The 27,990-nt window shown below is 37.9% G+C and overlaps 1 protein-coding gene across 6 annotated transcripts; it reads left to right on the forward strand.

Moving 5' to 3' along the window:
- Positions 1–339: 339 nt before the first annotated feature.
- BRIZ2 (zinc finger (C3HC4-type RING finger) family protein) lies at positions 340–27,987 on the forward strand. 6 transcript variants are annotated; one of them, XR_016082491.1, is made up of 12 exons: positions 340–711; positions 900–1,015; positions 1,125–1,233; positions 1,345–1,459; positions 7,531–7,628; positions 9,562–9,668; positions 9,790–10,039; positions 10,157–10,210; positions 10,478–10,621; positions 10,793–10,852; positions 27,420–27,474; positions 27,591–27,987. XR_016082491.1 is itself a non-coding variant. In XM_010246561.3 (12 exons), the coding sequence occupies exons 1-12, from the start codon at positions 490–492 to the stop codon at positions 27,708–27,710; spliced, it is 1,455 nt and encodes a 484-aa protein (XP_010244863.1). In that variant the 5' UTR covers positions 340–489; the 3' UTR covers positions 27,711–27,987. The 6 variants fall into 6 exon arrangements, 5 of the variants coding, with proteins under 5 accessions (XP_010244863.1, XP_010244864.1, XP_088754182.1 ...); XM_010246561.3 differs by having other exon boundaries at positions 10,788–10,852; XM_010246562.3 differs by having other exon boundaries at positions 10,788–10,852; positions 27,596–27,987.
- The last annotated feature ends 3 nt before the right edge of the window (positions 27,988–27,990 follow it).

Here is a 27,990-nt window from a genome sequence, read left to right on the forward strand (position 1 = left end):
ATGACCAAAGCAAAGAATTGCGGATGATAGTTGGGTTTGGGATTATTGGCACACATCTGCCACGTGAACTCTGACTCTAATCCAATATGGTCGGATCAGTGCGGGTTTACCACTTAACCCTAGTCTCTCACCCTAATTTTGTTGAAATGAACCGGTTGGTTTGTTTTCTGGGTAAGCCGTCGGCTTAATCGGGTTTTGTGACTTTTGTCTTCTATCAAACAGAAAAGGCTCATTCAGTGAGTTCGGATTGGCTCCCCACTGGCGTCCCACTCTGTACATCTAAGCGTGCATTAGGAGCATCTTCAGTGGGATGTGCAGTGGGCCGCGTAGAAGAGTGCTATTGGCGAAGTAGCTGATGCGGAACACATAAATACTTCAACGAAGTCGGATCCTCGGGAGATGTTTTCAATACACGGCGGAGATGTGCTGTGGGACGTTGTGAGGGGCAGTCTAGTGGGGCTGATTTGAACTCCTGTCTGTTCCTCGACCATGTCAGCCACCTCTACCAGCGGCAGTGCCGCCGTCGGCTCCACTCCTGAAGATGTATTCCGTCCATCAACAACAATCGATCCCGGAGACATGAGTGAGCCTTCTGGCTCCGGTGTCACTCAGTCGTTAGCTTTTTCGTCTGGAAACCCTAGAATCGAAGAAACCAGGGGAATTATGATTCTTTATCGTGATGATATTTCTGAATCCACTTCTGAACTTCCTGTAAGCGTCGACTTCATCTCTCTTTCTTGTTTTGGCTCCATTTCGTCTTGAAATTCCATCCTCTTTGGAATTAGGAAGAAACAAAGAAATTAGGATTGCCTTCATCTGTTTGAAAGATGAAAAATTCCATACACGTTTTGACAGGATTGAACTTATTGCCTCGTTTGGTTTTCTTGAGCTTTGATTAGGTTGAGAGGAAACCACTAGTTTGCGTGCTAGCGGTGCCAAATCACATGACGTATGCGGACTTCTGTCAGTTCTGCGGATCGTTCATTCAGCATATATTGGAGATGCGAATTGTCAGGTCTTATTCCATGAAAATACTTAACCCTCTACAGGACTTATGCTCATTCCGTATTTTTTTTTAAAATTCTTTTCCTAACTGATTATTGGCGTGTTGAGTGGAATTTCAGGAATGATGGAATGGATGATCGCTACAGTATTCTGATAAGGTTCGATGATCAGAGTTCCACCGACAATTTCTACAAGCATTTCAGTGGGAGGCGTTTTTCGTCTTTGGAGGTTTGTTTTTTATTTTTTATTGTGTGCTTTTAGATTTTGATCACACAGAAATTCCTTTCATTGTATAACAAGGAAGCACGTTTTATTTATTCTTTTGGGGATTGGATGCAGACGGATGTTTGTCGTGTCCTTTTTACAGTGGATGTACAGTACACTGGGTTGATTGAACATGCACAGAACTCCTCTGCAAGTTCAACAGAGCAGCCATATTGTCCAGTCTGCCTAGGTAAGGTTTCTCGTGCAGAGCTTGTTGAAAATGGATATAAATTTAGTATTATTGCAGTCTCATTTTATTGCTGGATATGAACACTCTGGAATGTCCATGTAGTTTGAGATATTTTATTAGAGAGTTGAGAGCCTTGGCATCCAGATTGGAATCTCATTCGGATGGATATCAAGGTTTGCAATGTATCACTGAGCCATGGATTAATTGCAGTGACTTGTATTAGGAAAATACTAATTCTGGGTTAGTCTTGTTGTAATTTCATTGAGTTGTGGCCTTTCAAGGATGTTTCTCCCACATCCCTCTTTTTAGGTGGGGACTTGTCACAACCATGCTTAATCCTACTAAGTTTCATTGTTGGGTGAAAAAAAGGAGATAATTTGGAGTGCTATGAAAATTTGAGGATTTTTTTGGCAACATCAACAAAGTGACATTTTAACACCTGAGAAAAGAAAATTCTTGCTTTGAGTAAAACAAAGGAAAAACATTTGTATTTTGTGAAAAAAATAGGCAACAGTCTGCCAATGACATTATCCTGACTGACTGGCTCAAAATAATTAATAAAGGGTTATTGCGGATGAGGACAGTCAAATTTTTTTGGCTGATTCCACTTGTGGTGATAAGTTTATTTTGATTCCACTTGAACAAGAGATCAGAGATTACCATCTATGGGTCTATGCTTTACACTAGCTTGCAAACTTCTTGGCATGCAATTAGTAGTAAATTTACTTTGAAAGTTCCAAAGAGTAAGAAACCATAGTTCCAATAAAATATATGGGACAGGTCTCCTCAAAAACATTGTAAATCAATATAGGAATATAAGGTATAAGTACTCATATATTTGACATTACTTGCATGGTATTATACTACTATTCATGAGCCTATCTTTAAAGGTCGAACCAAAGCATGATTGCTAATGCTATTGCATTACGTCTATGAAGTTGTTTTCCGTATTAGAATAATATCTTGATTCTCAATATTTAGTATTTTGACCAAATTTGTTCAAATGATTTATATCCATGAAGTGTGAACAAGTGATTGAGTTGAACCGGTTTCCTTAATCCACCAAGGGCCCAAAGGTCTAGGAGTCAAAATGAATCACAAATCTTTCATTCTGAGATTTGTAGATTCCATAGCTTTCAAGGTGCCAAGGCAAGGCTAGGTGATAGGGGGGGGCGCCTTGTCGCCTAGGCGATGGATTTTTTTTTAAGTAAAAACATGTACCCTAGGGTAGTTCCCTAGGTTCCATAATTATATTTCCTTAATAAATATCCATAATTTTCACAAGAAAAGTATAAACTTCATGTTAAAGTATAGAAAATCAACATATTCCAACATATTCATGAGAAGAAAAAGAAGAAAGAAAAGAAAATTCAAAAAATATAGGGGCTTAACCCCTATTTCTGTTATGGGAAAAGACGAAAAGAAAAGGTGGAAGAAGAAGAAGAAATTAGTATATAAACACACAAAATTAGTAAATAAAAAGAAAAGAATGTGTTGATTGGACACATTTTATGTTCTTCCTTACTTATTGGTTCAGGTTTTGAAGTCTTTGAGGGTTCAATACAGCATTTAGCAATGTTTGTGTTAACTAAACCCTAACAAATAAGAAAACAATAACAAGAAATTAGTATATAAACACACAAAATGAATATTTTAGTTTAAAAATGTCTATATTATAATTATAACCTAAAAAATTAAGAACATAAAAGTTTTTTATAACACTCTATAGAGAACTGCTTGACGATTAGGCGAGGCGAGCCTCCAAGGGCGCCTTGTCGCTTAGGCGTCGCCTTGGCAACTATGGTAGATGCTATTTATGCTAAGGCACAAGTGAGAGTCCATTGTGTAGTGTAAAGCCTTGGGCTGGAAATTGTGAAAATGTGGGTTCAAGGCTGAGAGAAACCACTTTGTGGAAAAGAAAGAAAAGAAGTTGAAGGTTACGTCTGTATCCAGTCCATCCCTATCAAGACCCTAGATAACTAGGACCCACCTTGGGTAATGGCCTTTCAAGGCACATGTGAGTTGGTTGAGCTTGGGCCTAGATAGGTGGGGCATAATCATCAAGATATAATATGTTGTATATCTAAAATGTTTTAATAAAATAGTTAATAAAAAAAGAAAGAAAGGAAGAAAGAAAAAATAAGCATGATAGAAGTTGTTCAATGGTCCTGGGAGAAGGTGGTTTGGATTCTAGGGTTTGGGGCCTTAATCCTGATGGTTTATTCTCATGTAAGTCTTTCTTTAATTCCCTAGTAGCCACTTCCCCTTCTCCTTTCCCGGTCAAGGAAGTTTGGTGCTTTTCCATCCCCCCAAAAATTAGTGCTTTTTGTTGGGAAGTGTTTCATGGTTGTATTGATACCTTTGATTTGCTTCAAAGAAAAAGACCAAGCTGGTGTTTGTCCCCCGAGCTGGTGCTTCCTATGTAAGTTAAATGGTGAGATTGCCTTTCATCTCCTAATCCCTCGTCCTTTTGTTAGCTTTATTTGGACTTGGTTTTCTTCTCTCTTTGGATGCAGATGATCTTCTCTTGACAGCTTGAAAGGATTGTAGGATTGTTTACTGTACTGTTTTTAGTTGTACCAAAAGGAGGGGTAGGATTTTGGGGAGATGTACTGGAGCAGCAGTGCTTTGGACAGTTTGGGACAAAAGGAACTCAAGAATTTTTGAAGAAAAAGAAAGAAGGAAGCCTTGGTAGAAGTCATAACTCTAAGAGTGGCACATTGGGAAAAAAGTCTGAAACTTTTGTCAGATTTTAAGGTTGAGATTTTTTCAGGGCCTGGAGTGTAATTGTTGCCTCATTGAGGGTGATTCGAGAACTGTTGTGAACTGGCCGAAGAAGAGGGAGGGGGTGACATGACATCTAAGGAATAATTTCAGGCGATTTAAATGGCTATCAAAAGACGTGAGAATCCAAGTTAAATGGGTTAGGAGAACTACCAACAATCTGGTAGATGGTTTACCTAAGCAAAGGTTACAAAAAACTCACTTGTATCGGGCTCAATTGTAATTCTTGGGTTGGGTCAGCTTTTCTAAAGCTATGTTTTTCTTTTTTCCACAACCTCTTGTTGTAATTTTGCTTTCTATTATTAATGAAACCATTTTTGTGTTGCTGAACAAAAAAAAAAAAAAGACAGAAGTTGGAATCATTTAACATACACGCATATATATATTTAGTCGTACTTTCTTGTACGAGGGTCTTTAAGTTCCTTACTGATGTTTGCCAAAATTTTCCTCTTGCCTTTTTAATAGAAATTTCTAAGACATAGTAATTTAATAGGCGACCATTATCCAATGCTGGTTCCATCTATTTGGGGTCTTGGGAGGGGTAGGATGGGTATGGTCCTAACTATTGGGGCCTGCATAATTAACCACTTATCCCTGGTTTTCAGCAGTAGCCAGTAGGAACTACCATAGGATGGGTCCTACTCCTACTTAGAAAATTCCTATGCCAAAATTTAGGATGCACACAGTGATTTAAAAGGCGTGCCTAGGCACACAGGCGAGGTGCATTTTAGGGTAAGCGCCTTGTCCAGGTCCTAGGCGCAACACTTTCAAAAGGTGCACGCATGGTGCGCCTAGGCGTGTGCTTGATGCACCTTGCGCCTTGGCCCAGGTGTGTGTCTTTTGAAAATTTACGCTTTTTTGCTTCTTTTGAACCTAGTGGCTGGGCTGGGGGCGGCCCAGACCTCCCGACCATGCCCCTTGAGGTAAGCCCAAATAAGTCCATGTTAGGGTCTTAAATTCTTATTCTCACACAAAAAGTAATGATTCATCTTAATAAAATATCTTCTTAAAAGGCAATTAAAATTATAGAATCATTATTTTTTGTGTGAGAATTAAGAATTTAAGACCCTAACATGGACTTGTTTGGGCTTTCCTCGAGGGGCATGACACAAAGGTGACTCGTAGAATCTGGAATGTAATATGTTTTACATTACATTAGCTACCTGAAGTAATGCAATTGAGGAAAAAAGAGATTGTGGGCTTTACATGCTTGGAAATGTTTTATATGTTTGATTTTATTTTTTAATTTTCATTTGAATATACTTTACATGTTATGTTTATGTATTTTAATTTTAGATAATAGGTTTTTTAAAACATTAATTCTAAAATTTAAGTTTATATTTCTTATTAATATTATGTTTAATATTTTTGATTTTTTTGGCATGTTTTATTGAATTTTCTGACATTGTTTGCTTTTTTAGCATTTTTTTTTGTAATTTGCGCCTTGCTTAAAAAAGGCATGCGCCTTGTGCCTTTTTTTGTGCCTTGCGCTTTTAAAATATTGGATGCACAAAAGATTAGAAGATTCTTCTTCTTTTAATTTAACTGGATGGTGAAAAGAGGACAATTACTTGGTGTAATGGTAAAATCTTGGGCTGATAAGCACAAGGACATGGGTTCATCTGAGAGTGGCCACTTTATGCACCTACCCCAAGACCCTAGATAGCTGGGACCAACATTGGGTAATGGCTCTTTTAATTGGATGGTGGAAAAAAACAGTTTCTCTTGAAGTGAAATAACATTGATTACGGCAAGAAGAAAGATCTTGATCAAGAGATGAGAGGAGGAGAAGAGAAGAAGGAAGAAGATAGAAGAAGAAGAAGAGAGGAGAGAAGGAAGAGGCGAGAAGATTTAGACCAAAAACATAAGCTGGTGGTGCCCATGATTTGTATTTATATGTTAGGGTGACTACATAAAAATTAAAAAAGTAAAAATGACAAAAGTGCCCCTACGACACATAACTAAGATTACATCACTCCTCCTCAAGTTGGGGCATAGATATCAATCATCCCCAACTTGTCACAAAGATTATAGTGCCACATGGAATTTAATCCTTTAGTAAGGATGTCTGCCAGTTGTTCCTTAGAGCTGATGTAGGGGAGTGCAAACTTCTCATTTTTCCCTAATGAAGTTTTTGTCAACCTCTATATGTTTAGTTCTATCATGGAGAACAGGGTTGGTTGCAATGTTAATAGCAACCTTATTGTCATAGTATAATGACATAGGATCACTGAGAGGAAAGCCCAATTCACCCAAGAGATTCTTTATCCATAGAAGTAAGGCCACACCATGAGACATGGCTCTATATTCAGCTTCTGCACTCGATCTGGCCACCACACTTTGTTTCTTACTCCTCCAAGTAACCAAGTTTCCCCCAACAAAAGCACAATAGCCACTAGTAGATTTTCTGTCATCCACAGAACCAGTTCAATCTGCATCGGTGTAAACCTCAACTCTCATATGCCCATACAAAGATTTCTTCAGTCTAAATACTTTCTCCTCATCTCTCTTAGCATGAAAACCTGGAGGTTGGATCATATACCCTTCTTCTTCTAAGTCACCATTCAAAAAAGCATTTTTAATGTCTAGCTGATGAAGTTCCCAATCTAGATTTGCTGCTAAAGAAAGGAGGACTTGAATAGAATTCATTTTTGCTACAGGTGCTGTACCAAAGAAAGGAGGACTCGAATAAAATTCATTTTTGCTACTGATGTTTGAACTTTGAAATTGTTCATTGTTGCCCTTATATTTAAATTCTTTACCTTTAGTTTCCCTTCTTTGAACTAAATTTCCCTGCTATGCAAACCTCTATAATTCTACTGAACACTTTTCAAAAGAATAAAATAAAAAATTAAAATATATAGTGAGCCACTTGAGACTGCATGTCTAGACTTATCCAAAAAGAAAAGGGAAAATGTTTATGAAGGATAACAGTAAGACATTTCCTTGTCATTATATTTTTGATGTGATCTTTCCGTGTTAGGCTTGATAACTAGAGGAATGGAAGTGAGAGTTCAATGGGTACAAAGGGCAGCCAATAGCATGGCTGATAATCTAGCAAAACAAGGGGTGGATGAGATATGAAATGTTTTGTACACAGCTGTAAATTAATTGGAAATAGGGTGGAGATAAGAGGTTTTATCTCTAAATGATTGATTGTATCTCATTGTACATTTTAATGAATCATTTTTTGAAATAAGAGCTAACTGATTAAATCATGCTTAATCAATTGTTTCTATTATTGGCCAAAAAAATAATTTCCTTATTAATTTTCTCAAAATTTGCAGAGAGATTAGATCAAGACATGAGTGGAATTCTCACAACCATCTGCAATCATTCTTTCCATTGTTCTTGTATTTCAAAATGGACAGACTCTTCTTGTCCGGTGAGCTATTAAGGCAGTAGTTTTTCTACTTGTCAAAGTTTTAACTGATTCTATTTCCATTTTCTTCAACTTATGTACTTTAGTGTATTTTTTTCTCAATTGAATGTATCGTTGGTAAGTATTTATTTTTTATTCCTTTTTCCTTCACTGCAAGTTGTTTAGAAGGATGATGAATTAGAAAGTTAAACTCTTCCTTTTTCTTGGTATGAGACATCTTGTTTTACCATGAAGTTTGGCATGAGTAATCTGTAGCTTGAGTCCTGTCCTTTCAAAAAGTAAAGATCACCTATATCTTTTAAAGTCTTAACATTCCAAAATGACTATACAAAGTGACTCTAGTGCCTACACAGATGATTTTGTCTAAAAGAGAATATTCTGCTACATTTTTCTCTGGAATTTAAATCCAATGTAATTTCCATTTCCACTCCATATCCATGCCATGTCCTTTCTGTATACAGGGAACATCATGAGAAAGAAACAGAAATAGTTGCCTAAGGAAAAAATGAAGATGGAGAGGAGAATTGAAAAATATAAAAGTTAAGCTTAAAGGCAGTGATTCTCCAATAATTGTAAATAAAGTGGATTTGGGTCAGTCATATTATACCTATAAGCTATATCTGAATTTGGTCTAATTTTTACCTGTATGATGTGGTTTAAGATTCCATAAAATCATCAAGGACCTGCTACTACATTGCAAAATTATCTATGAAGTTTGGTTACATTTCTTGTGTCTATTCAAGAGAGATTAGGTACTCCAAAGGGACATTCCAATGTTGATTTCCTCAGGCAGCAAGTGGATTTTGTGTTCAATGTTCCATCCTGTGGAACCTTCTTTCTTTTCCTTTATGTTGGCACATTTGGAATGACTGAACCGATGTTTTTATGTATAAAGATTACCTCCTATTGGAAAAGGGTAAGAGGATGTTAGTAATTGGGTCTTAATTCTAAAGGATTTTGAAGGTTTTTCCCATGATCATGTAGAACATATTGTTTTTATGGGGTATTTAGATTAATATCTAGCTCAATTTGATCACTTTGAAACTGTGTTTTAAAAGGTGCTAAAAAATGGCTGGAGGTGTACACCTCCAGTAGCATATGTTCTTACCTTTTAAGCTAGTTTCTTATAATAGAAATATTATAAATAAAAGTGGGGGCGTTATTTTCTTGTGTTTCTCATTATATATTAACATAATACAGAGGATGAAAACTCACCAGATTTGTTTATTATAATAAAATGTTTTAAATATAAGTGGGGGCTTTGACTTCTTTTAATGCATTGCAATTATCTGAATATGAGATGACACAATTGTTCATGATAATGTTGTGCAATTTATGTTAGTTGTTAATTCTGAAGTTTTGATGTATGACTTTGCAAGTAATATAATGATGTTTGATGATACTTATATAATTATGGATGATGATACTCATGCTATGATACTTCAATTCTATATTTAAATGTGACGATTTTATTATTACAAAATGAAAAAGGAAATTTTCTAATTCCTATAGTTTTTGTATATTATGAAACATTTACTATATTTTTATTTATTTTATCTTATTTTTAATTATTTATTGATTAAAAAATCCAAGCTCGGGAGGCTTACACCTCTTGCAATCAGGTTTTAACCTAACACCTTAGAATGGTGAAATTCCTTGCTTCATGCCTCCACATTTTAAAACATTAATTTGAATCATGATTTGATCTTTTGACAGTCCTAAATTCACCTGTATAGATCATTTATAGGCTTCTTGATTTGCAGAAGGTTAAATTCATTCAAATTTTAAATACTTATTATTTCATATATTTTTACTGCTCATTTTGACTTGGTTCATAAGCTTCGGAGTGTTAGTTGCTTGATTTTTTTTTTTTTTTGAAAAATGAGAATACTCCGAGAAAATTATTTAGCAGTTCACATAATTTGTTACACTTCAGGTCTGCCGATATTGCCAGCAACAGCCTGAGAAGTCAACATGTTCCATTTGTGGAACTTCTGATAACCTCTGGATTTGTGTTATTTGTGGCTTTGTTGGGTGTGGAAGGTAATCAACTTTATTTTCCAAAATAATACAACTTAATGATTAATAATCCTTGTGGCCAACTTTTGTTTGCTTATAAAATATTTTTCTGTTACTTTTTCTTATTTGGAGCATTTTGCTTCAGGTATAAAGAAGGTCATGCTATTCGACATTGGAAAGATACACAACACTGCTATTCCCTTGAATTGGAAACCCAACGTGTTTGGGATTATGTTGGAGACAATTACGTTCACCGTCTGATTCAATCGAAAACTGATGGAAAATTGGTGGAGTTAAATATTCCTTGTTGTCATGCTGATGACAGCTGTGGAGGTTGTGGATACCGCGAAGATTCTGAAATCAGTGAGGCTCTCTACAACAGTAAAGTTGAAGCTGTAATTGTTTTCCTCTTTTCTTTTACTGAATGCTTCTTTGTGATTTGCATTTTCCCAATTTTATTATGTAAGACTTTTAACATTTTCTATTCTTTTTCCATCTAATTTTCTCAACAGATTGTTAATGAGTACAATGATCTCCTTATGACACAGCTTGAGAACCAAAGAATAGTAAGTATATTATCTCATTTTCTGAGCAAAGTGCTGTCAGGACCATTTGTCACCATTTGATCTTGAAGCATAATGTTAAGTTGAATATAGAAATGTGATTTGCATTATCCTACAATGTGAAATCATAATATTAAGATCAAGTTCAAGGCTTCTAGTATAAACTGTTGTTTCATTTGATGGATTTTGCAAATAATGGCACAATAGGTAATCTATCTTTGTTGGTCTGGATATTTGATTAATCTTTTTACCTTGTTTTTCCCCTAGTAGTATTTTGAGTCACTACTGCTTGAGGTGAAGGAGGAGACAGAAAAAGAAATTTCTGAAGCTATCAAAAAGGCAGAAAATTTCAGATTACAAAAGATGCAAGCCAAATTGGATAAATGTCTTAAAGAGAAGAAGTTTCTTGATGATGTAAGTGCCTCTCTGTTCCCTTACAGTGGCATATTTAAGTCTGATATATTCTCATGTGACAAGATATTAGTAGTATGCTATTTATTAATCTTTCATTTTTCCTAGTGAATTAATTACCGTTATTTGTTATGTGAGAAAAAGTCATACTTTCTTGTTCTATTTCTAGATCAGTGAGAATCTTTTAAAAAACCAAGAGATGTGGAAAGCAAAGATTCTGGAAATTGAAGAAAGGTATGCTCTCTTCATGTAAATTAATTTGTATAATGGTGAAGCAAAACAGAGTTCTATTAGACTAATATGTTTTTAGACCGTTGTAGTACTTCAAAGTTAGTTACTAGTTTCCCATTCTCTCATCATTATCACCTGGATCCCAATTCAGCTATTGGACAACTAGGGTGGTCTTAGATGCCATGTATTGTTTACTAGGCTCGAACACCTCTGTTTAGCCATGCTACTAAAACTATTGACAACAATGGATATGAAAATTGGGGTATTTGGATAACTTTTTTAAAAAATATCAAAAAAGGGTATTGTTTAGCCATGCTACTAAAACTTTTGGGTTTTATTATCAATAAAAATAAATTTTTAACATAATTTCTAAAATAGGATAACTTTTTTTTTTTTTTAAATATCAAACAAGGGTAGAAACACTATTCTCCTTCCTCCTTCCACCGAACAAACCTCCCCATCTCCAGTCTTCTTCCTCCTTTCCTCCTGTAATCGGCAGTTTACAGGGGTATCTGACAGAGGCCGTGGGGGAAATGGGCTGCTGAGATACGCGACCCACAGAAGGGCGTCCGTGTGTGACTTCCAGTTCCACTCCCCACCGGCTCCGCTGCTTCAAGCTCAAGCTCCAGGAACGATTCCAAGCTAGAGATCTGCTTTTTCAGTTCCTGGTGTGTTGATTGTAGAATATTTCCTCTTTGAAAGGAAAGGATGTGGCCGTGGCAGTATCCGATTGTCCTCCTGTGGCCGAAAAACCCTTTTGGGCTGAGTTGGGGACGAAGCAGCATCGTCTCTTTGCTGGTGGTGGTTGTGGTGATGGAATCGATACAGGCTTCATTTCAGAGAAGAGAAGTTTTTTTTTTGATCAATAACTTTGAAAGAATTTCATTAATTAAAATGCTTTAGGATACACAAGAAGTTGCAAAAGAAATCAACTTAGTAAGCTGACCCAGGACAGAATTACAAATGTGCCCTAAACATATATGTTCTTTGAACCCCTTGCGTTGCTAAGCTATCTGCCAAACTGTTGGCTGATCTCCTAACCCATCCCACCTGAATTGACATGTTCCTTGACATCCATTTAAATCTTCTGAAATCATTCTTCAACTGCCATTATCACCCCCTCCCCTTTCTGCAACCATTTTATCACAGTTTTTGAGTCTCCCTTGATGATCAGTCTATTAATCCCCAACTCTTTAGCCTTCTCAACCCCATATGCTGCAACTAGAAACTCTGCCCTTGCCACATCACCCTCCTCCACAGGACCGGAGTACAGAGTAATAATGAATCCATTTTTATCTCTGATAGCTCCCTCAATACCTGAAGGGCCTGGGTTACCCACACAACTCCCATCAAAGTTCAGCTTCTCCCAACCATCTGATGAAGCAGCAATAAGTCCCCAAACCCTGAAAAAGTAACCTAGAAAGCTGAAAACAGCTTCAAGCTTTTTACCCAATGTGCCACCCTCAATGTTATTGTTTCAACTAAAGCTTCCTTGCATTTTTCTTTACTTTCAAATATTCTATCATTTCTTTCCTCCCAAATAGTCCAAAGTATTGCTGCTCTAGTACACCTCCAAAGAATCCTTCCCCTCCTTGTCTTACCACTGATACCATTAGGGTTGAATAAACCTTCCACCCTGTCAGGAGAGGACCACCTGCACCCAAAAATGGAAGTAAGCAAGATATAAGGTGGAAAGCAGTCTCACCACTCAATTTACACAGGACACACCAGTTAGGGGACAAGCACCAATTTGGTCTTTTCCTTTGAAGTACATCAAAGGTATTAATACAACTATGGAAAGCTTCCCAACAAAAAGCACTGATTTTAGGGGGAATAGGAGGGCACCAAATTTCTCATTTCAGAGAAGAGAAGCTGAGCTTTTCCTTGTGATCTCGGATCTTCTTGGCCATCTGGTCGTAAGCTATTAGCAGTCTCTCCAGCGGTGTTATAAGAAGATGAACAGTGTTTGGAGGAGGAAGAAGATGAACAGTGTTTTGCCCTTGTTTGATATATTTTTAAAAAAAGTTAACCTATTTTAGAAATTATATTAAAAGGATTATTTTTATTGATATTAGGGCTCAAAAGTTACCCCTATCAGCTATAATCCCTTCTTTCTTTATTCTCTTAAATGGTACCAAACTGTTTGCCTAGGTGTAGGATAATCTAGAAGCCAGGGTACTGCATGCTTTCTGTCCATACAAAAAGTCCAACACAGATTCAAATAGATTTCAACACAAGCTGGAGCATAAATGTCATTGATGACTAGGTTGGAACATATTGTATTTATACTAATGGAACTGTCATTGATGCCTAGCTTGTTTATCAGCACTACAGTTTTTACCCCCTTTTTGAATAATCTTCATGGCCTCTTTATACCCCAATAGTTGTTTTATCTATTTATTTATTTTTCTTATGCATGTGTTGGGGTGTGATGCATTGAATGAAGTCCCAAAATGTCCTCAATATTGTTGAAACTTTGGGTGGAAAAATTACAAAATTAGCTGTTCTTTTTGGAGGGTAATCACTTAAAGGGCTTCTCCTTTTTCTCTTCACATGAAATTGATTGGCTAAAAAATGTAGGAGAGAAAATCCCATTTAGAAAATAAGCCCAATTGAACATTAGAGATTCTAAAAGAGATTTGAGAAGAAAGAGGGGTCGATTAAATCATCTTGGATTGGTTTTCAAATAGGCAGTAAGAAGGGATAAGCCTAGATATGAAGGTGCTCACACCTCTGACATTAATGAATTTCTCATCTAGCCAGTGATAACTTGAGAGTTTAACTCAGTGATGATCTTTTCAAAATCAATGGAAAAGGTTTCTGTGAGGTCATGCAAGATGAATTGGAACTCAGCCTCAACAAATCACCAATCCTAACAGTCTTCTTAACTAAGCTATTATGACCATGCCACTGTTATTTATAAAGCAGTGTCCAATCCTAGCTGGTATGCTTTGTGTGTGTGTGTGTGGGGGGGGAATTCAGAAATCTCTCAGAGAATTCAGAAAGGGGATCAACTATGAGGTGGGGGAAGGGTTGAGGGTTAAATTTTGGCTTGACACCTGGTATGAGGATAGACCCCTTAAAGAGTGGTTCCCTACACTGTACGAGATTACACAAAATAAAGATGGTTTGATTGCTGAAGCTTTTTCCAAGGAGAAATCCCAGGAGAGTGGTGTCCCTTATTTAGAAAAAATCTAAATGACTGGGAGGCAGGGCAGTGGTTTATAGAATTAATGCAAATGATCAGCAATGTCACACTTAATCAGTCAAAAAGAGATAAAGGGTATGACTGATGGAAATGCCAGAATCTTTTTCAGTCAGCTGATTCAGCTCTTTCTACAACAGGCTAATTGAGAGTATAGAGGATTTGAAAAGCTTCCCAGAGGCAAGAGTTTGGAATTCAGTAGCCCCTCCCAAAGTTGCTTTTCTGGTGTGGGCTGCAACTTTGGGGAAATGTCTAACAGCTGTTGGCAAGAAAAGGAATGGTGGTGTAACCCCACAGATGCGTTATGTGTACGGAATCTTCAGAAGACCCGAATCATCTGTTAATACATTGCAGGTTAACTAGAAGCTTATGGGCAAAATTACTAGGCCTTTTTGAAGCTCAATTCTGTTACCCAAAGGATCTAGCTGCATTATTAAGGGATTGGCAGTTAACAGGATTGTCTAAAGAAGACAAGGTGATATGGGGGGTAGGGCTGGCAGCAGTGGTGTGGAGATCATCTGGGAAAAGAAATAAAAGGTTGTTTGAAGAAAAATACAGCTCAGAAGATACTATACTGAGATTTTTGGGGAAAATAGCATTCGTGGGTAGGAACACACAAGTTTTTTAGGAACAAAATTTATAGCTCCTTTTTGATCTATACAAAATGTATAGGAAAGATATGGGCAGCTGCATAGTGCCTTGTTATGCAGGATGGAATATTTTGTTACAAGTAATACAATACTTTACCTTTATGCTCAAAAAAAAAAAAACCCTAGCTGGAATTAGACATCCAAGTTTTGGATACAATGTAAACCTTTGATAGATATCAGTTCAATCACCTCCTAGGAACACACATAGCTCTGGAGAACTATCATCAGAGGAAATCTTCCTAAATCTTTAGAAGACTGTATGCATGGAATATTTTCACTTAATCTTGCCTTGGTGCTGAAATGACAAAGGTGCTAACTCTAGAGGAAATCTTGCATGTCTTTAGGGGACAAAAAATCGACCCCAAAGAGATTGAAGTGATAACCCCAAATCAATAAGGCATATTGTGCTGAAAACAGCAAAGGACATCAGAGATCGAAATTTCCAATGCCCTTACAGAAACAAAGATTCTATATGATACTGCCAGTGTTACATGGATATGGACATAGGAGTTGGAATCCAATGTGTGTAGGGGTGAGCAAAAAAAAAAAAAAACACAGAACTTACCGAAAAAACGACAGAAACTGAACAAAAAAATCGGTTAAACGAACCGGTTAGTTCGGTGTTTTTAAAAATCGAAGGCACCGGTTCAGTTTCGGTTAACCAATATAGAAAACCGGCGCTTACCGAACTGACCGGTACATATATTTCTATATATTTTATATATATTATATATTATAAATTAATAAATATGCATTATAGATATAAATATATATTTATAATATATGATACATTATTCATTATTTAAAATATAATATTATATATATTTATAATTTTTTATTATATATTTATATATTATATATTGTAAAAATAAAAAAAAATAAAAAAATTGACAAACCGAACCGACGGTTAACCCAACCAGTTAACCGATTGGCTTCGGTTCTGTTTCAGTTACCGATTTTCCCAAAACCGGTAGTATCGGTTCGGTTAAAAAAAACCCTAAATGTATGTTGAAGAGTCTGGCCTGGCAAGATGAGAAAACATGGACTTGTGAGCACGTTTCTGGAAAAGTATATAGAATTAAAATAATTCATAATTTTTGAATTCTAACATTATTTACGTACAAAAAAATATTCCAATGTTACCAAGTGACATTTGACACAAAAATAAAAAAATTGACAAACCGAACCGACGGTTAACCCAACCAGTCAACTGATTGGCTTCGATTCTGTTTTGGTTATCGGTTTTCCAAAAACCGGTAGTACCGGTTCGGTTAAAAAAACCCTAAATGTATGTTGAAGAGCTTGGCCTGGCAAGATGAGAAAACATGGACTTGTGGGCACGTTTATGGAAAAGTATATAAAATTAAAATAATTCATAATTTTTGAATTCTAACATTATTTACGTACAAAAAAATATTCCAATGTTACCAAGTGACATTTGACACAAAAAATGTATTCATCTTGTAGATTAACTATTCATTTATGTCAAATAATCTCGGAGATGAAAAAGGAAATGTTATGTAAAAGTACCCTCAAGAATTTATGGAGCGTTGGACTTGGACACATTTTTGACATGGCACATTATCCATTTAGGAGAGTCCATGCCAACATTGGGTACCATAAAAATGTCATGACTTTTTTAGATGATCTGGTTTATTTTGTGAGTTATATTCTTGGTTTGTACTATTTTTAAGGGTAGACCAATTTATGAGTTTTTGCTCCCTTCTTCGGTTAATGGGTTCAGGTGTGTAGTGAGAATGGGCCGAATGGGCCCTAGTGTTCTTTATTTCTTTCTTTTTGATAAACTGTTCTTTATTTCTTTTAAGTAGTGTTTAAAAGTTATGTTTCTTAGTTATGGCCGCCCCATTAAGGGCATCCACGTAATTGTACTCAGACTTAGAATTATTAATAAAAGTGATGAAAGGGGGCTAGAGAGAGGTTCAAATTCGTCTTTTCTCTCTTCCCTTCTTTTCTTCTTCCACAACCTATTGTTAAAACTTCTTTTCTTCTTTTTTCTCTCTCTCTTTTCTTCTTTTCTTGCATTATCTGAATTACTGTAGGTGTAATTTTCAACTTGGTATCAAAGCGGTTCTCACTTTTGACTTTTTTCTCCTTTCTTTTCCCATACATAGTGTGTATGGAGAACTGATCAGTTGATCAATCAGCTACTTATGCAGCCCAGTTAGGAAGGTTTTTGGAGAGTTTTGTGGAGGTTTTTCATCCTTAGTTGAAGCCTAGGGCAGGTTCTTGGATATTTTTCCTGAAAACCCTAGATAACTGGAGAAACATTGTTACAGGTTGTAGAGACAGTTTGAACGAGGCACTTGGGGATCAGAGGTAAGCCTTTTGATTTCTATTGGGGGCGGTTTTGGTTGGTTTGAATTTTGGAACTTCTGGAAGGGGCGGTTGAAATTTCTCTCTTCCTTCCCATCCCACAGGACCTTGTGAAACCCTAATTTTGGGGGGGGGGGGGGTTAAGAGGTTGTTCTTTGCTTAGAATAGTAAATTTAGCATAGTGAAGTCCTAATTTGATTTTCATTTGCACTGGTTTACTCAATGGAGCAAACTGGAGGAGAGACCAAATATTCCACAGATTCCGAGTTTGGACATGGGGGGTTAATGGAAAATCTTTTTAGGGCTATGACTACTATGAAGCTAGATGGGACCAATTATTTAGCTTGGTCTCAATCTATGAAGATACATGTGTGTAGTAGAGAAAAATGGGGTTATATTATCAGGAGCAAGAAGAAACTGGAGGAGGATGATCCTACCTATGAAAGGTGGATGCAGGAAAACTACATAGTAGTGGGTTGGTTAGTAAATTCTATGTAACCATGTATTAGTCAGCATTACCTATGGATGGAAACTGCAAAAGAAGTGTGGGGTAGTGTCACAGAGACCTATTCCCAAAAGCTTAATGTTGCTTGGGCCTACAAATTGAAGCATGATGTGAATAATCTTAGACAAGGGGAGAAGCCCTTAGTAGTCTACTTTTTTTTTTTTGATCAATAACACTTTCATTAATTCATCAGTAGAAAATTTACAAGTGGAAGACAAACACACTTATCTTCCAAGAGTCACAAAGAACTTCAAGAAATGAAAAAAGAAAATACAAAGACACAAAGACACTAACGTTACAACTTGGTCCAAAACAAAGAATCCCTTTCTGCCCCTTGTTTTTCTAAACCGTCAGCTAGGGAATTAGCTGATCTTTTAATCCCTTTCTGCCCTTAGCAGTTTACTTCTCTATGCTGAAATCTCTTTCGAAAGAGATTGATCTAATGGAGACTGTTGTTTGAGGTTGCATAAAGGATGCAAAAACATATAGGAGGTTGGTGGAGAGAAATCGGGTCTTTGAGTTATTCACCGGACTTAACTCGGAGTATGATATTGTGAGGCAGAGTGTTTTAACAAAGGATGAAGTGACTTTATCTTAGGAATATGCTATAGTGAGCAGTGAGGAGAGCAGAAGATAGGTTCAGTCTGTTGAGTTGCAGGTTGATCACTATGCTAATGCGGGGATGAAGCCAAAGGTTAGCACTAGGAAAAAAGATGTTATCTGTGAATACTGCAAGAAGCCTAAACACACTAAAGACACATGTTGGAAGCTGCATCCAGAGCTCGTTCCTACTAGATTCAAGAAAAAAAATGGTGGGAATAAATGAGATCCCCCCTGTCAACTAATGTTATGCGTCTTTATTCTTCTTAATATAAAAGATTTTTATTAAAAATAAAGAATAAATGAGATCCCTCCTTTCTCTTCATCCTCCTCCTAACCTCCCCTTAAGGAGGCTTACACCTCCTTGTGTTCGGGAGGCTTTTACGCCCCTTGCATTCTAAACTACGCCTCACGTCTCTAGGTAGTGGAACGCCTTGCGTCACGCCTCCCTGTTTTAAAACATTGGGTGGGAAAATGGTTGAAATTGGAAAAGGTGGAAATGCAAATGTAGCCAGCTCTTCACAAGGTGAACAAGGATAGGGTGGAGAGAAGTCAGTGGGAGAACAACTTGCAGCCGCCAAGGTTGAATATGAGAAGTATGGCCGAATCATCAATCACTTGGAGTCCATTGTTATAGCTCCTTCAGAGACTATTCCTTCCTCTACATATGCTTACTTAGGTATTCGTGCCACTGTGCATCATGCTTTTGTATCAGGTACTCATAAAACCCCTTGGATAATTGATTTTGATGCTTCTAACCATATGACCAGTGTTCCACAGTTATTCACCTCTTACCAACTTTTTTCTTGATCGGGATAAGATATCCCTTGCTGATGGCTCCCTAGCCCCTATCATAGGAAAGGGAGACATTAAGACCTATAATGCCCTGACCTTATCATCTGTTCTTCATGTACCTGAACTTAATACCAATTTGCTTTTAGTTAATAATTTGACTAAATCCCTGAATTACAGTGTGATATTTTCCCTTCATATTGTGTTTTTTCAGGACATGGAATCTTAGAAGGTGATTGGGAGTGGCTATGAGGCAAATGGACTCTATCTGTTAGACATGCCTGAGCAGAGCCAAGTACAACCTAAGAGAACTACATTTGTTTTAGAGTCCACTAGTTGTATTATGTTATGTCATAGTCGTTTGGGTCATTTGTCCTTTTCTTCATTGAGTCGGTTGTTTCCAGAGTTATTTAAAGGAATTAGTCTATCGAGTCTTCATTGCGAGTCTTGTGAGTTCTCAAAGCATTGTAAGAGCACTTATCCTTCAAGTAATAAAAGATCAATTATTCCTTTTAATATTGTTTACTCTGATGTGTGGGGGCCTTACTATTTACCATGTATGGGTGGGTATAAATATTTCATCTTGTTTATTGATGATTTTTCATGATATACTTGGATTTACCTTATGCACTCTCAGGCTGAAGTGCCTAAACTTGTGCAATAGTTCCATGAACACATACTCACTCAGTTTAATACTTGCATCAAAATATTTCAGTCAAACAATGCTAAGGAATATTTTGAGAAGGACCTTACCTCCTATCTTGAGAAGTTTGGTGTTATTCATTAGACACATTGTGGAAGTTGCAAGGAGCATTCTTTTTGCTACCCATGTTCTTGTGAAGTTTTGCGGTGATGCAGTTTTAACAACTACATACCTTATTAACTGCATGCCTTTTCGAGTCTTGGGGTTAAAATCTCCCTTTGGAGTCTTCTTTCCTGATGTTGAGATTTTCTCTATTCCTCTGAGGGTCTTTGGTTGCACTTGTTATGTCCACATTCCCAGTTCCAAAAGATACAAGTTTGACCCCAAGGCTCAAGTCCACACAAAAAGGGTATTGTTGTTTTGATCTCATTAGTGTCACCCGGTTTGTTTCCATGGATGTCACCTTTGCAGAGTCAGTTTCTTTTTATAGCCATCCTTCTGAGGGGGAGAGATCTCTCGAGTTGTTTTCTTCATCTCTTCCTTTGCCAACTCCAGTTGAGTCTTATGTTGAGCCCTTCACAGTTACCCCCATTCCCGCGGAGGGATCTTCTCCTTTGAGGTCTTCCACTCCTGTTCCTCCCCCTCCTCCTGCTAGTCCTTAAGTTGTTTCTACTCATCCTATTCTCCAGAGGTGGTACCAACGGCAAAGGCTAAGGTAAACGTAGGTTGATCCCACACCTCCAGTTGAGACTCGAGCGCTCCCAATTGCTGAAGAGAGGACATGTCCATCACCTCCTCCACCAGCACCCTCGTTTCCAAACCTTGACCTACCCATTGCTTTGAGAAAAGGTAAGAGGAAATGTACAACTCATTGTATTTCCAAACACTTTTCCTACAGCTTGTTGTCCCCATCCTACCATGCCTTTTTAGCCTCCGTTTCCTCTCAATCCACCCCAAAGTTTGTTTCAGAAACCTTAGCCACACCAAATTGGAGGGATGCTATGATTACTGAAATAGATGAAAGAATGGTAGGATCCATCTAATGGACGCCATAAAGGTTGCGGAATGGGTGGGCGAATTTCAAAAATTTCCTACCTTCTCCCAACTGGGAATCATATTCCCTAAATTTAGAATACAATATTCAAGGATCTACTTGAACCCTAATCAAACCAGATCTGTACCAAAAGATAAATGGGAGGATTATATCTGATCCGGAGAAGCAGTATCTCCCAAAGTTGGTGTTCACGCCCAAAGAATGCTTCAAGATCTGTCCCTGCTGAAGATGACACAGCTGTGGATGGAACAAAACCAGTAGGGTGCGTCCTACACACTGGATCCTTCACAAGAATCCCCTGGATGTACTAAACACTGAATTCTTTCAGTCTTTCTTGCAAGATTGATGTCAAGAACTGGTTTCTTGACTTTCTTTTCTGCAAAGATCGAATCTTGCAATATTGCAGATGGTGGCGGCAGGAGGAGATCTCCAGAAACGAAAAGTGCTGAACTGTTTTTCTTTTCTGGAGAGTATGAGATCTAATCTCAAATCGCAGGAACCCTTCTTGCGATCTTGCTTGGTTCGAAATCTGATATTTCTCCCTCTTAGTTGGTTCGAAATCTCCTCCTTTCTTCTTGATTAAGAAATCTCCTCCTTAGGAGTTATCCCAATCCAAATCAGTATTTGGACAGGGGATGATCTTAATCCCTTTCCCAGATAGAGTTAGCTTACTCCTGATCTTATCAGGAGGTTACCAGATTCAAATCTGATTTGAATTTGGTCTCTAAGAGTGGATAGAGCTAAGAGCCCAATCCTTTCACTAACTTCAATCTAAAATTCGCCCCCTGGATGGGTGATCATATCAGCCCACCTCGAAATGGGCTTTTGGCCCATTAAGTGTTCAGTGTTTAATTAGCTTCCAATCTGCTGCCCAGTTGGGCTTCTTTGTATGGCGTGGGACCCAAGCATTGATCTACACACCAGCCACATGGGTTCGGCCTAGCCTTTAATACAAGGCCCAGCCGAATTCACTGAAAAACTCAATGAACCCCTTGAGTCCATCGTATGGACCCTATGGGCCCAACACTTACATTAAGTGGTCCCTGGGCCAAGCCATCTTATAAAAACCCAGGGACTGTGGGCAGGTGCAAGATTAGCCCATCAGGTATTATCCTTAATGGTCTTACACTTAACCTCTCAGCCCTTAATGATCAAGCACTGCCCGACAAGAGAGGACCTCTCCCTCGGCTGCAAGGAACAGTGCCGCACTCTCCTCTCACATGGATCCCGGGAATTAAAACCATTTGCAAACATTTTGAAACCGTACATATATATGTAAATATATTAATTTTGCAAAACAAAATTCCAACGATTGAAATCAACTGCCGGCAGTTTGGTTTCCATCAGAGAGAGTGCATTCCCGATCATTACCCTTTGTCCGACAAAGTGGCTGATTCTGTCACTATGACCACCCACTCAGATGAATTCTCAAACTGCCCCAACATACCCAGGTTTTGATCCCCACTAAGGATCTCACTGATTGACATATCAAAGGCAGCCTGATCCAGCACCTAGTGAAGTGTCATAATCGAGTCTAGGGGTCAGGTGTAACTTTCCAGTTTTGCCCATCTATCTCCAAGGTCCAGGGCAAGACTAGAAATCTGGTCCGATTCAAGGATTCAAGTAATCCCATACTGCATGTGCCTCGGGTCTTACCCTGATGGCTGAGACAGGCCATCCCAACACTTGGTGGCACACCAGCATCAGCCTTGGCAGGATAAATCTCCCCAGACTTATCCAACGGCTGTGAACATTTAAAACTAACATGAGTCTCTACAGATGTCCAGTTTTAGGGTTTTACACAGAATTAAACCAAACAACATGAATCAAACATGCACTTTATTTATTTCCACTAAATAACAAAAGTACATCAAATTAGATTGAAGCTAAGGGCATACATAAACTGTCTAACAATAGAAGCCCTTCATAAAAACAATACCTGGGATATTGTTGACTTACCAGCTGGGAAGGAACCTATTGGGTGCAAGTGGGTTTTCACTATCAAGTATCATGCAGATGGGTCAATTGAGAGGTATAAGGCCCAACTTGTTGCCAAGGGATATACCTAGGTATATGGGATAGATTACATTGAGACCTTTTCTCCAGTTGCTAAGATGACTTCGATGAGAGTTCTTTTATCTTTAGCTGTGAGCTATGATTGGCCTATGTATCAATTTGATGTTAAGAATGCATTCCTGAATGGTGATCTCATTGAAGAGGTATATATGTCCCTTCCTCCTGGTATATATGGCAAGGAAATGCAGGGTAAGGTATGTAGATTGAAGAAATCACTTTATGGCCCGAAACAATCTTCACGTGCTTGATTTGATAGGTTTAGGGCTGTTCTTGTTCAGTTCGGCTACACTCAGACTCAATCATATCATACCCTCTTTGTTAAGAGAAAAGGCACTTTGATGACATTCCTTATAGTTTATGTAGATGATATTGTGGTTACCGGAAGTGATACAAAAGAAGTTACTACTCTCAAGAAGTTTCTTAGTTCTGAATTTGAAATTAAAGATTTAGGGGAGTTGCAGTATTTTCTAGGCATTGAGGTTGCTAGGTCCAAGGAAGGTATCTTTATTTCTCAACAGAAGTATGTGCTAGGCCTTCTTACTGAGACTAGAAAACTTGGTGCTAAACCTGTCTCTACCCCTATTGATGTGAATCATAAACTCTCAGTTAATGATGGAAAACTTTTAGTTGACAAGGGAGTGTTTCAGAGATTATTGGGGAAACTTCTTTATCTATGTATGACTCGTCCAGACATTTCATATGCTGTGAGTGTCATTAGCCAGTTCATGGAGAGGTGTGCCTACCTTTCATTGCATTAGAAGAGAATGGCTTCAGGAGAGAGTGTCATCAGCTAGTTGGGGAAACTTCTTTATCTATGTATGACTCGTCTAGACATTGAGGTAGACAGACACTTTATACGGGAGAGAGTGGCTTCAGGAGAGGTTGCCTACCTTTCATTGCATTAGAAGAGCAGCTAGCTTCGACATTATGTAATCCCAAAGGCAAAGCTTCAACATTATTCAAGCTGCGCATGATTGACATCTATGCTCAGCTTGAGGGGGAGTGTAGTGAGAATGGGCCCTAGTGTTCTTTATTTCTTTTAAGTAGTGTTTAAAAGTTATGTTTCTTAGTTATGGGCTTTATGGGCCTTTTTTTTATTTTCTTTAATTATTTCTTTAGTTATGGCCGCCCCATTAAGGACATCCAAGTAATTGTACTCAGACTTAGAATTATTAATAAAAGTGATGAAAGGGGGCTAGAGAGAGAGGTTCGAATTCTTCTTTTCTCTCTTCCCTTCTTTTCTTCTTCCACAACCTATTGCTGAAACTTCTTTTCTTCTTCCTTCTCTTTCTCTCTTTTCTTCTTTTCTTGCATTATTTGAATTACTGTAGGTATAATTTTCAACTGGGTGGAAGCTAGGCTTTCGCAGAAATGTGAGGACACAGAACTGGGCCTTGTTTCTAACCTACTACACATTCTTGAGGGGGTTTTCCTTGACCTAAACAAACAGGATGATAGAATTTGGACTCTACATCCTTCTGGGGTTTTCAGCTGTGCTTCCTTTTTCAAATCATTGTCTTTGCCTCCTCAACCAGTTGTGCCCTTTCTAGCAATCAACACTTGCGATATGCTACAGAGAAAGAGACCCGGATGGTGCCTTTCCCCAAATTGGTGCTGCTTGTATGAATCTAACGGTGAATCTGCTCATCACATTTTCATTTCCTGTTCATTTGCTTGTGGTATATAGGATTGGTTTTTCTCTCTCTTTGGGTGCAGGTGGAATACTCTGGACAGATTGGACAAGTTGTTTTATGTTTCTACCTTCAGCTGGTCAAAAAGGAGGGGAAGAATAATGTGGAGGTGTACAAGGGCAGCGTCAATCTGGACTTTATGGGATGAAAGAAATAAATGTATCTTCGAGGAAAAGAAAAGGAGCAAATAAGCATTAATTGAAGGGATTATGGCAAAAGTGGTTTTCTGGATTAAGACACTGGAGTTGTTTTCAGCTTTCTCTATTGATGATATAATAAGGAACTGGAGAATAATTGCAGCCTCAACTTCAGCCAAGAGGAAGGCACTAAAGGTTTGGCACCCACCAGAGTTAGGATTCCTGAAATTAAACTTTGACAGAAGCACCTTTGAGAATCCGGGTCCGTCTGGAATTGGAGGGTTTTAAGAAATGAAAGTGGAGTGATTATGGGCATGTACTCAGGCCCCAGTGGATTGTGTGATTCTGTAACAGCAGAACTGAATGCAGTGATCTACGGGATGCAGAAAACTATGGAGATGGGGGTGAGAAAGCTAATAGCTGAAGGTGACTCCAAAACAGTAATAAGTTGGCTGGAACAGAATGAGAAGACTCCTTGGTTTTCTAGAAACAAAATCAAACAATTCAGGAGGTTCTCAAGGGGCATGCAGCTGATAATTCAATGGACTCCTAGGTCGGCAAATGATATAGCTAACCAGCTAGCAAAGCAAGGGGTAAATAGGGCACTGTGTTTTTGGGCTCAGTTGTAAGACTGAATATTAAATTGTCTGTATTTTCTTGGAGGTAGCCGAGGCTGCCTTTGATTTGTTCATTCCTCTTTCTCTAAGTAATAAAATTTGATTTTGATGCTGAACAAAAAAAAAATAAATAAATAAAAGAGTATAGCCTAACAAATCAACCAGACCATCCCAATTTACTTGATGGGTTTAGTGGTGAATCATTCTCCCAAAGATTTCCCAATATTCTAATGTTGTTCGTGAGAAAAAAAAATAATACCTGATATGGCACAAAAAGGTAAGAAGGTCAGATATGATTGGTTTCCAAGGATAGACAAAGGTAAACCTCTTAGTTGATCATGCATCCTATTATTCATTAGGGTTCTTTCTGTACCTGTTCTTAATTGTTGAATGCTGTAAATATTGTTTTCCTCCTCCATGGTAGGTTGTGATAATAAAGAGGTTGTCCACTAGCTTCCCATCCATCACTTTGAGGTAATTTAAACATATGGCTTCATTGAAAAGTATACCACAAAAGGAGGAGTTCTTCCTGTAGCTTGGGAAAATACTTTTAGATTGTACTACTAAACGATGCCAGTTGTTTAGGCAATGGACTTAGTAATGTGGAGGTAAGTGAAGCTGACATGGAACCTCAGGGAATAATGATATTTTAGAAACCTTGGAGTTTTTCAAGATTTGTCCTTTTAATTGGAGAGGGAGAATGATTCAGTCCTGTAGAATGATTTTTCTGTCTCTTTGAACCATATAACTTGTAAGGGGGAGTAGTAGATAGCATAGTCTTCAAGGCAACAAGGTGAGACTAGATGATAGGGCCATAGGGGAGATAGGATTGGCCGAAAGCAATAGCTGTTCAGCAGGCTGTGGAACCAATCATAACACTCCGCACCACTCATAAAATACATGGGGCTAGGGGCCATAACCATTCAACCTCTCACTGTGGGCCCCATGTATTTTGATCACTGGTGTTGGGCATTATCATTGGTTCCACAGCCTGTCACACAGCTAGGGCTGTCAATGGACAGACCCGAACCAATTGGGCCGGTTCTGGTTCTGGGAAGTGGAACTGACGGGTCGGTTCCGGGTCCTGATATAGGGTCCCGATTACTATCAGTTCGGAACCGGTTCCATCTAGTCCCGAACCGATTCAGATCCGACCCGGTATCTGTAATGTATAATATATTAAATAAATTATATAATATATATATATATATATATATATATATATATATATATATATATATAGAATATTTAATATATATTAAACATATATATTTTTTTTTTTATTTATTATAATCAGGCCTGTCGGGTTAGACCCGATTGTCCCAAGAACTGATCGGTTCGGTTCCAGTTCCAAAAATTACAGACCCTTTTTGGGTCCGGGTCCTCAACATTTCATGTTGGGTCAGTTCCGGTTCCAGTTGGTTCCGGCCTAGACCCGACCCGTTGACAGCCCTACACACAGCTAATACATTTAGCTAATCCAAATCCTCTGAGTACTGCCCAAGTTTCAAAATATCGATACAGACTGATACGTCGGTAGGGGCGTATCGGGCTGTATCGGCCCTTGCTACTCTTTCTTTTCTTTGTGAACCTGGTTCAGATTGGTCGGTCTAAGACCCTTCTACCCTCTGAACCAGGTTAAACCCCAAACACCCCCCGTAGGGGCATATTGGTAGCCTGCCGATACGTATCGAAATTTGGAACCTTGGTACTGCTTGTTGCCCAAGTGCTTAAATGCACACAGGAAAACCACCTAGGCGTCACTTGGGCAGAGGTATTCTTTGACAATAAAGCCTATAATTTATTGGATATGATCCGCATTTGCTATTTGATTTCTTGTTGTAAGAAATACTAAAAAAAGCCAGTAGTAATGAACTTTGCATATAATGAAACATTTGTATCATTTATTTTACAGGGCAATATTACATGTAATAAAAAAATTAAATATTCCATATAGAATTTAATCAAGTTCGATTCACCAATTAGCAAGGCTTATTAATCATTAAATTTCATTTAACAAGGATCCAAACAAATAATCAATAGGTCAATAGTGTAATGAGTCCAACTGTCCAAGCAAACAAGTATTATGATATCCATGTAAGTAATAATCCATTGAATCTGAATAATTTAAGTATTGCAGCAGGAATCCAAGTAAATAAGTAATGAACAGCATACTAATGTGTATAGCATTCCCCCCCCGGGGGGGCAAAACCCTACCACTTTGGCGTATTTAAGCATGATGACTATCAATGTTGATTGATTTCAGGGAAAAAAAGGCTCTGTCATTGAACGCCCAAAAAATACAGGAGTTGGAGGAACAGGTAAGGCACACTGGTCTATCTGTAGAGATTGGCATCATGCTTTATTGACATGCATTATAGTGCAACTTAAAATACTAATGGCTCCTGGGTAACTTCTGTTCTATGACTTTGGACAGCTCAGAGATCTGATGTTGCAAATTGAGGCAGAGAATACGGTGGAGCAATTACCAAATTCAAAGGAAATCAAAGATGGCTCAGTCTTGCCATTTACCAATAGCATCATTATCAAGAAATAGTGGCAAAAGTGCTACAAGGATCAGTAACAGGAGAAGATGCTAATGATGCCAAGGATGATCCATCATTATATGGAATCTGTCAGGTGATTGTGGTGTAATAATCTTCCCACAGCTTTTTCTTCTTTTTTCAGAGCTTGATTTTCTATATATATATATATACTGGATGAGAGCCATGAAGCCCATTTTTTTTATCAGCATAGCAATGATGATACATGTCCACATTGATCTGTATTGAACCATGGCATGAGATAAGATTAATGAAATGATTCTCATCCAATTA

The sequence above is a fragment of the Nelumbo nucifera genome, chromosome 2 (assembly GCF_055504915.1).
Source record: "Nelumbo nucifera cultivar China Antique chromosome 2, China Antique-T2T, whole genome shotgun sequence".
NCBI lineage: Eukaryota > Viridiplantae > Streptophyta > Magnoliopsida > Proteales > Nelumbonaceae > Nelumbo > Nelumbo nucifera.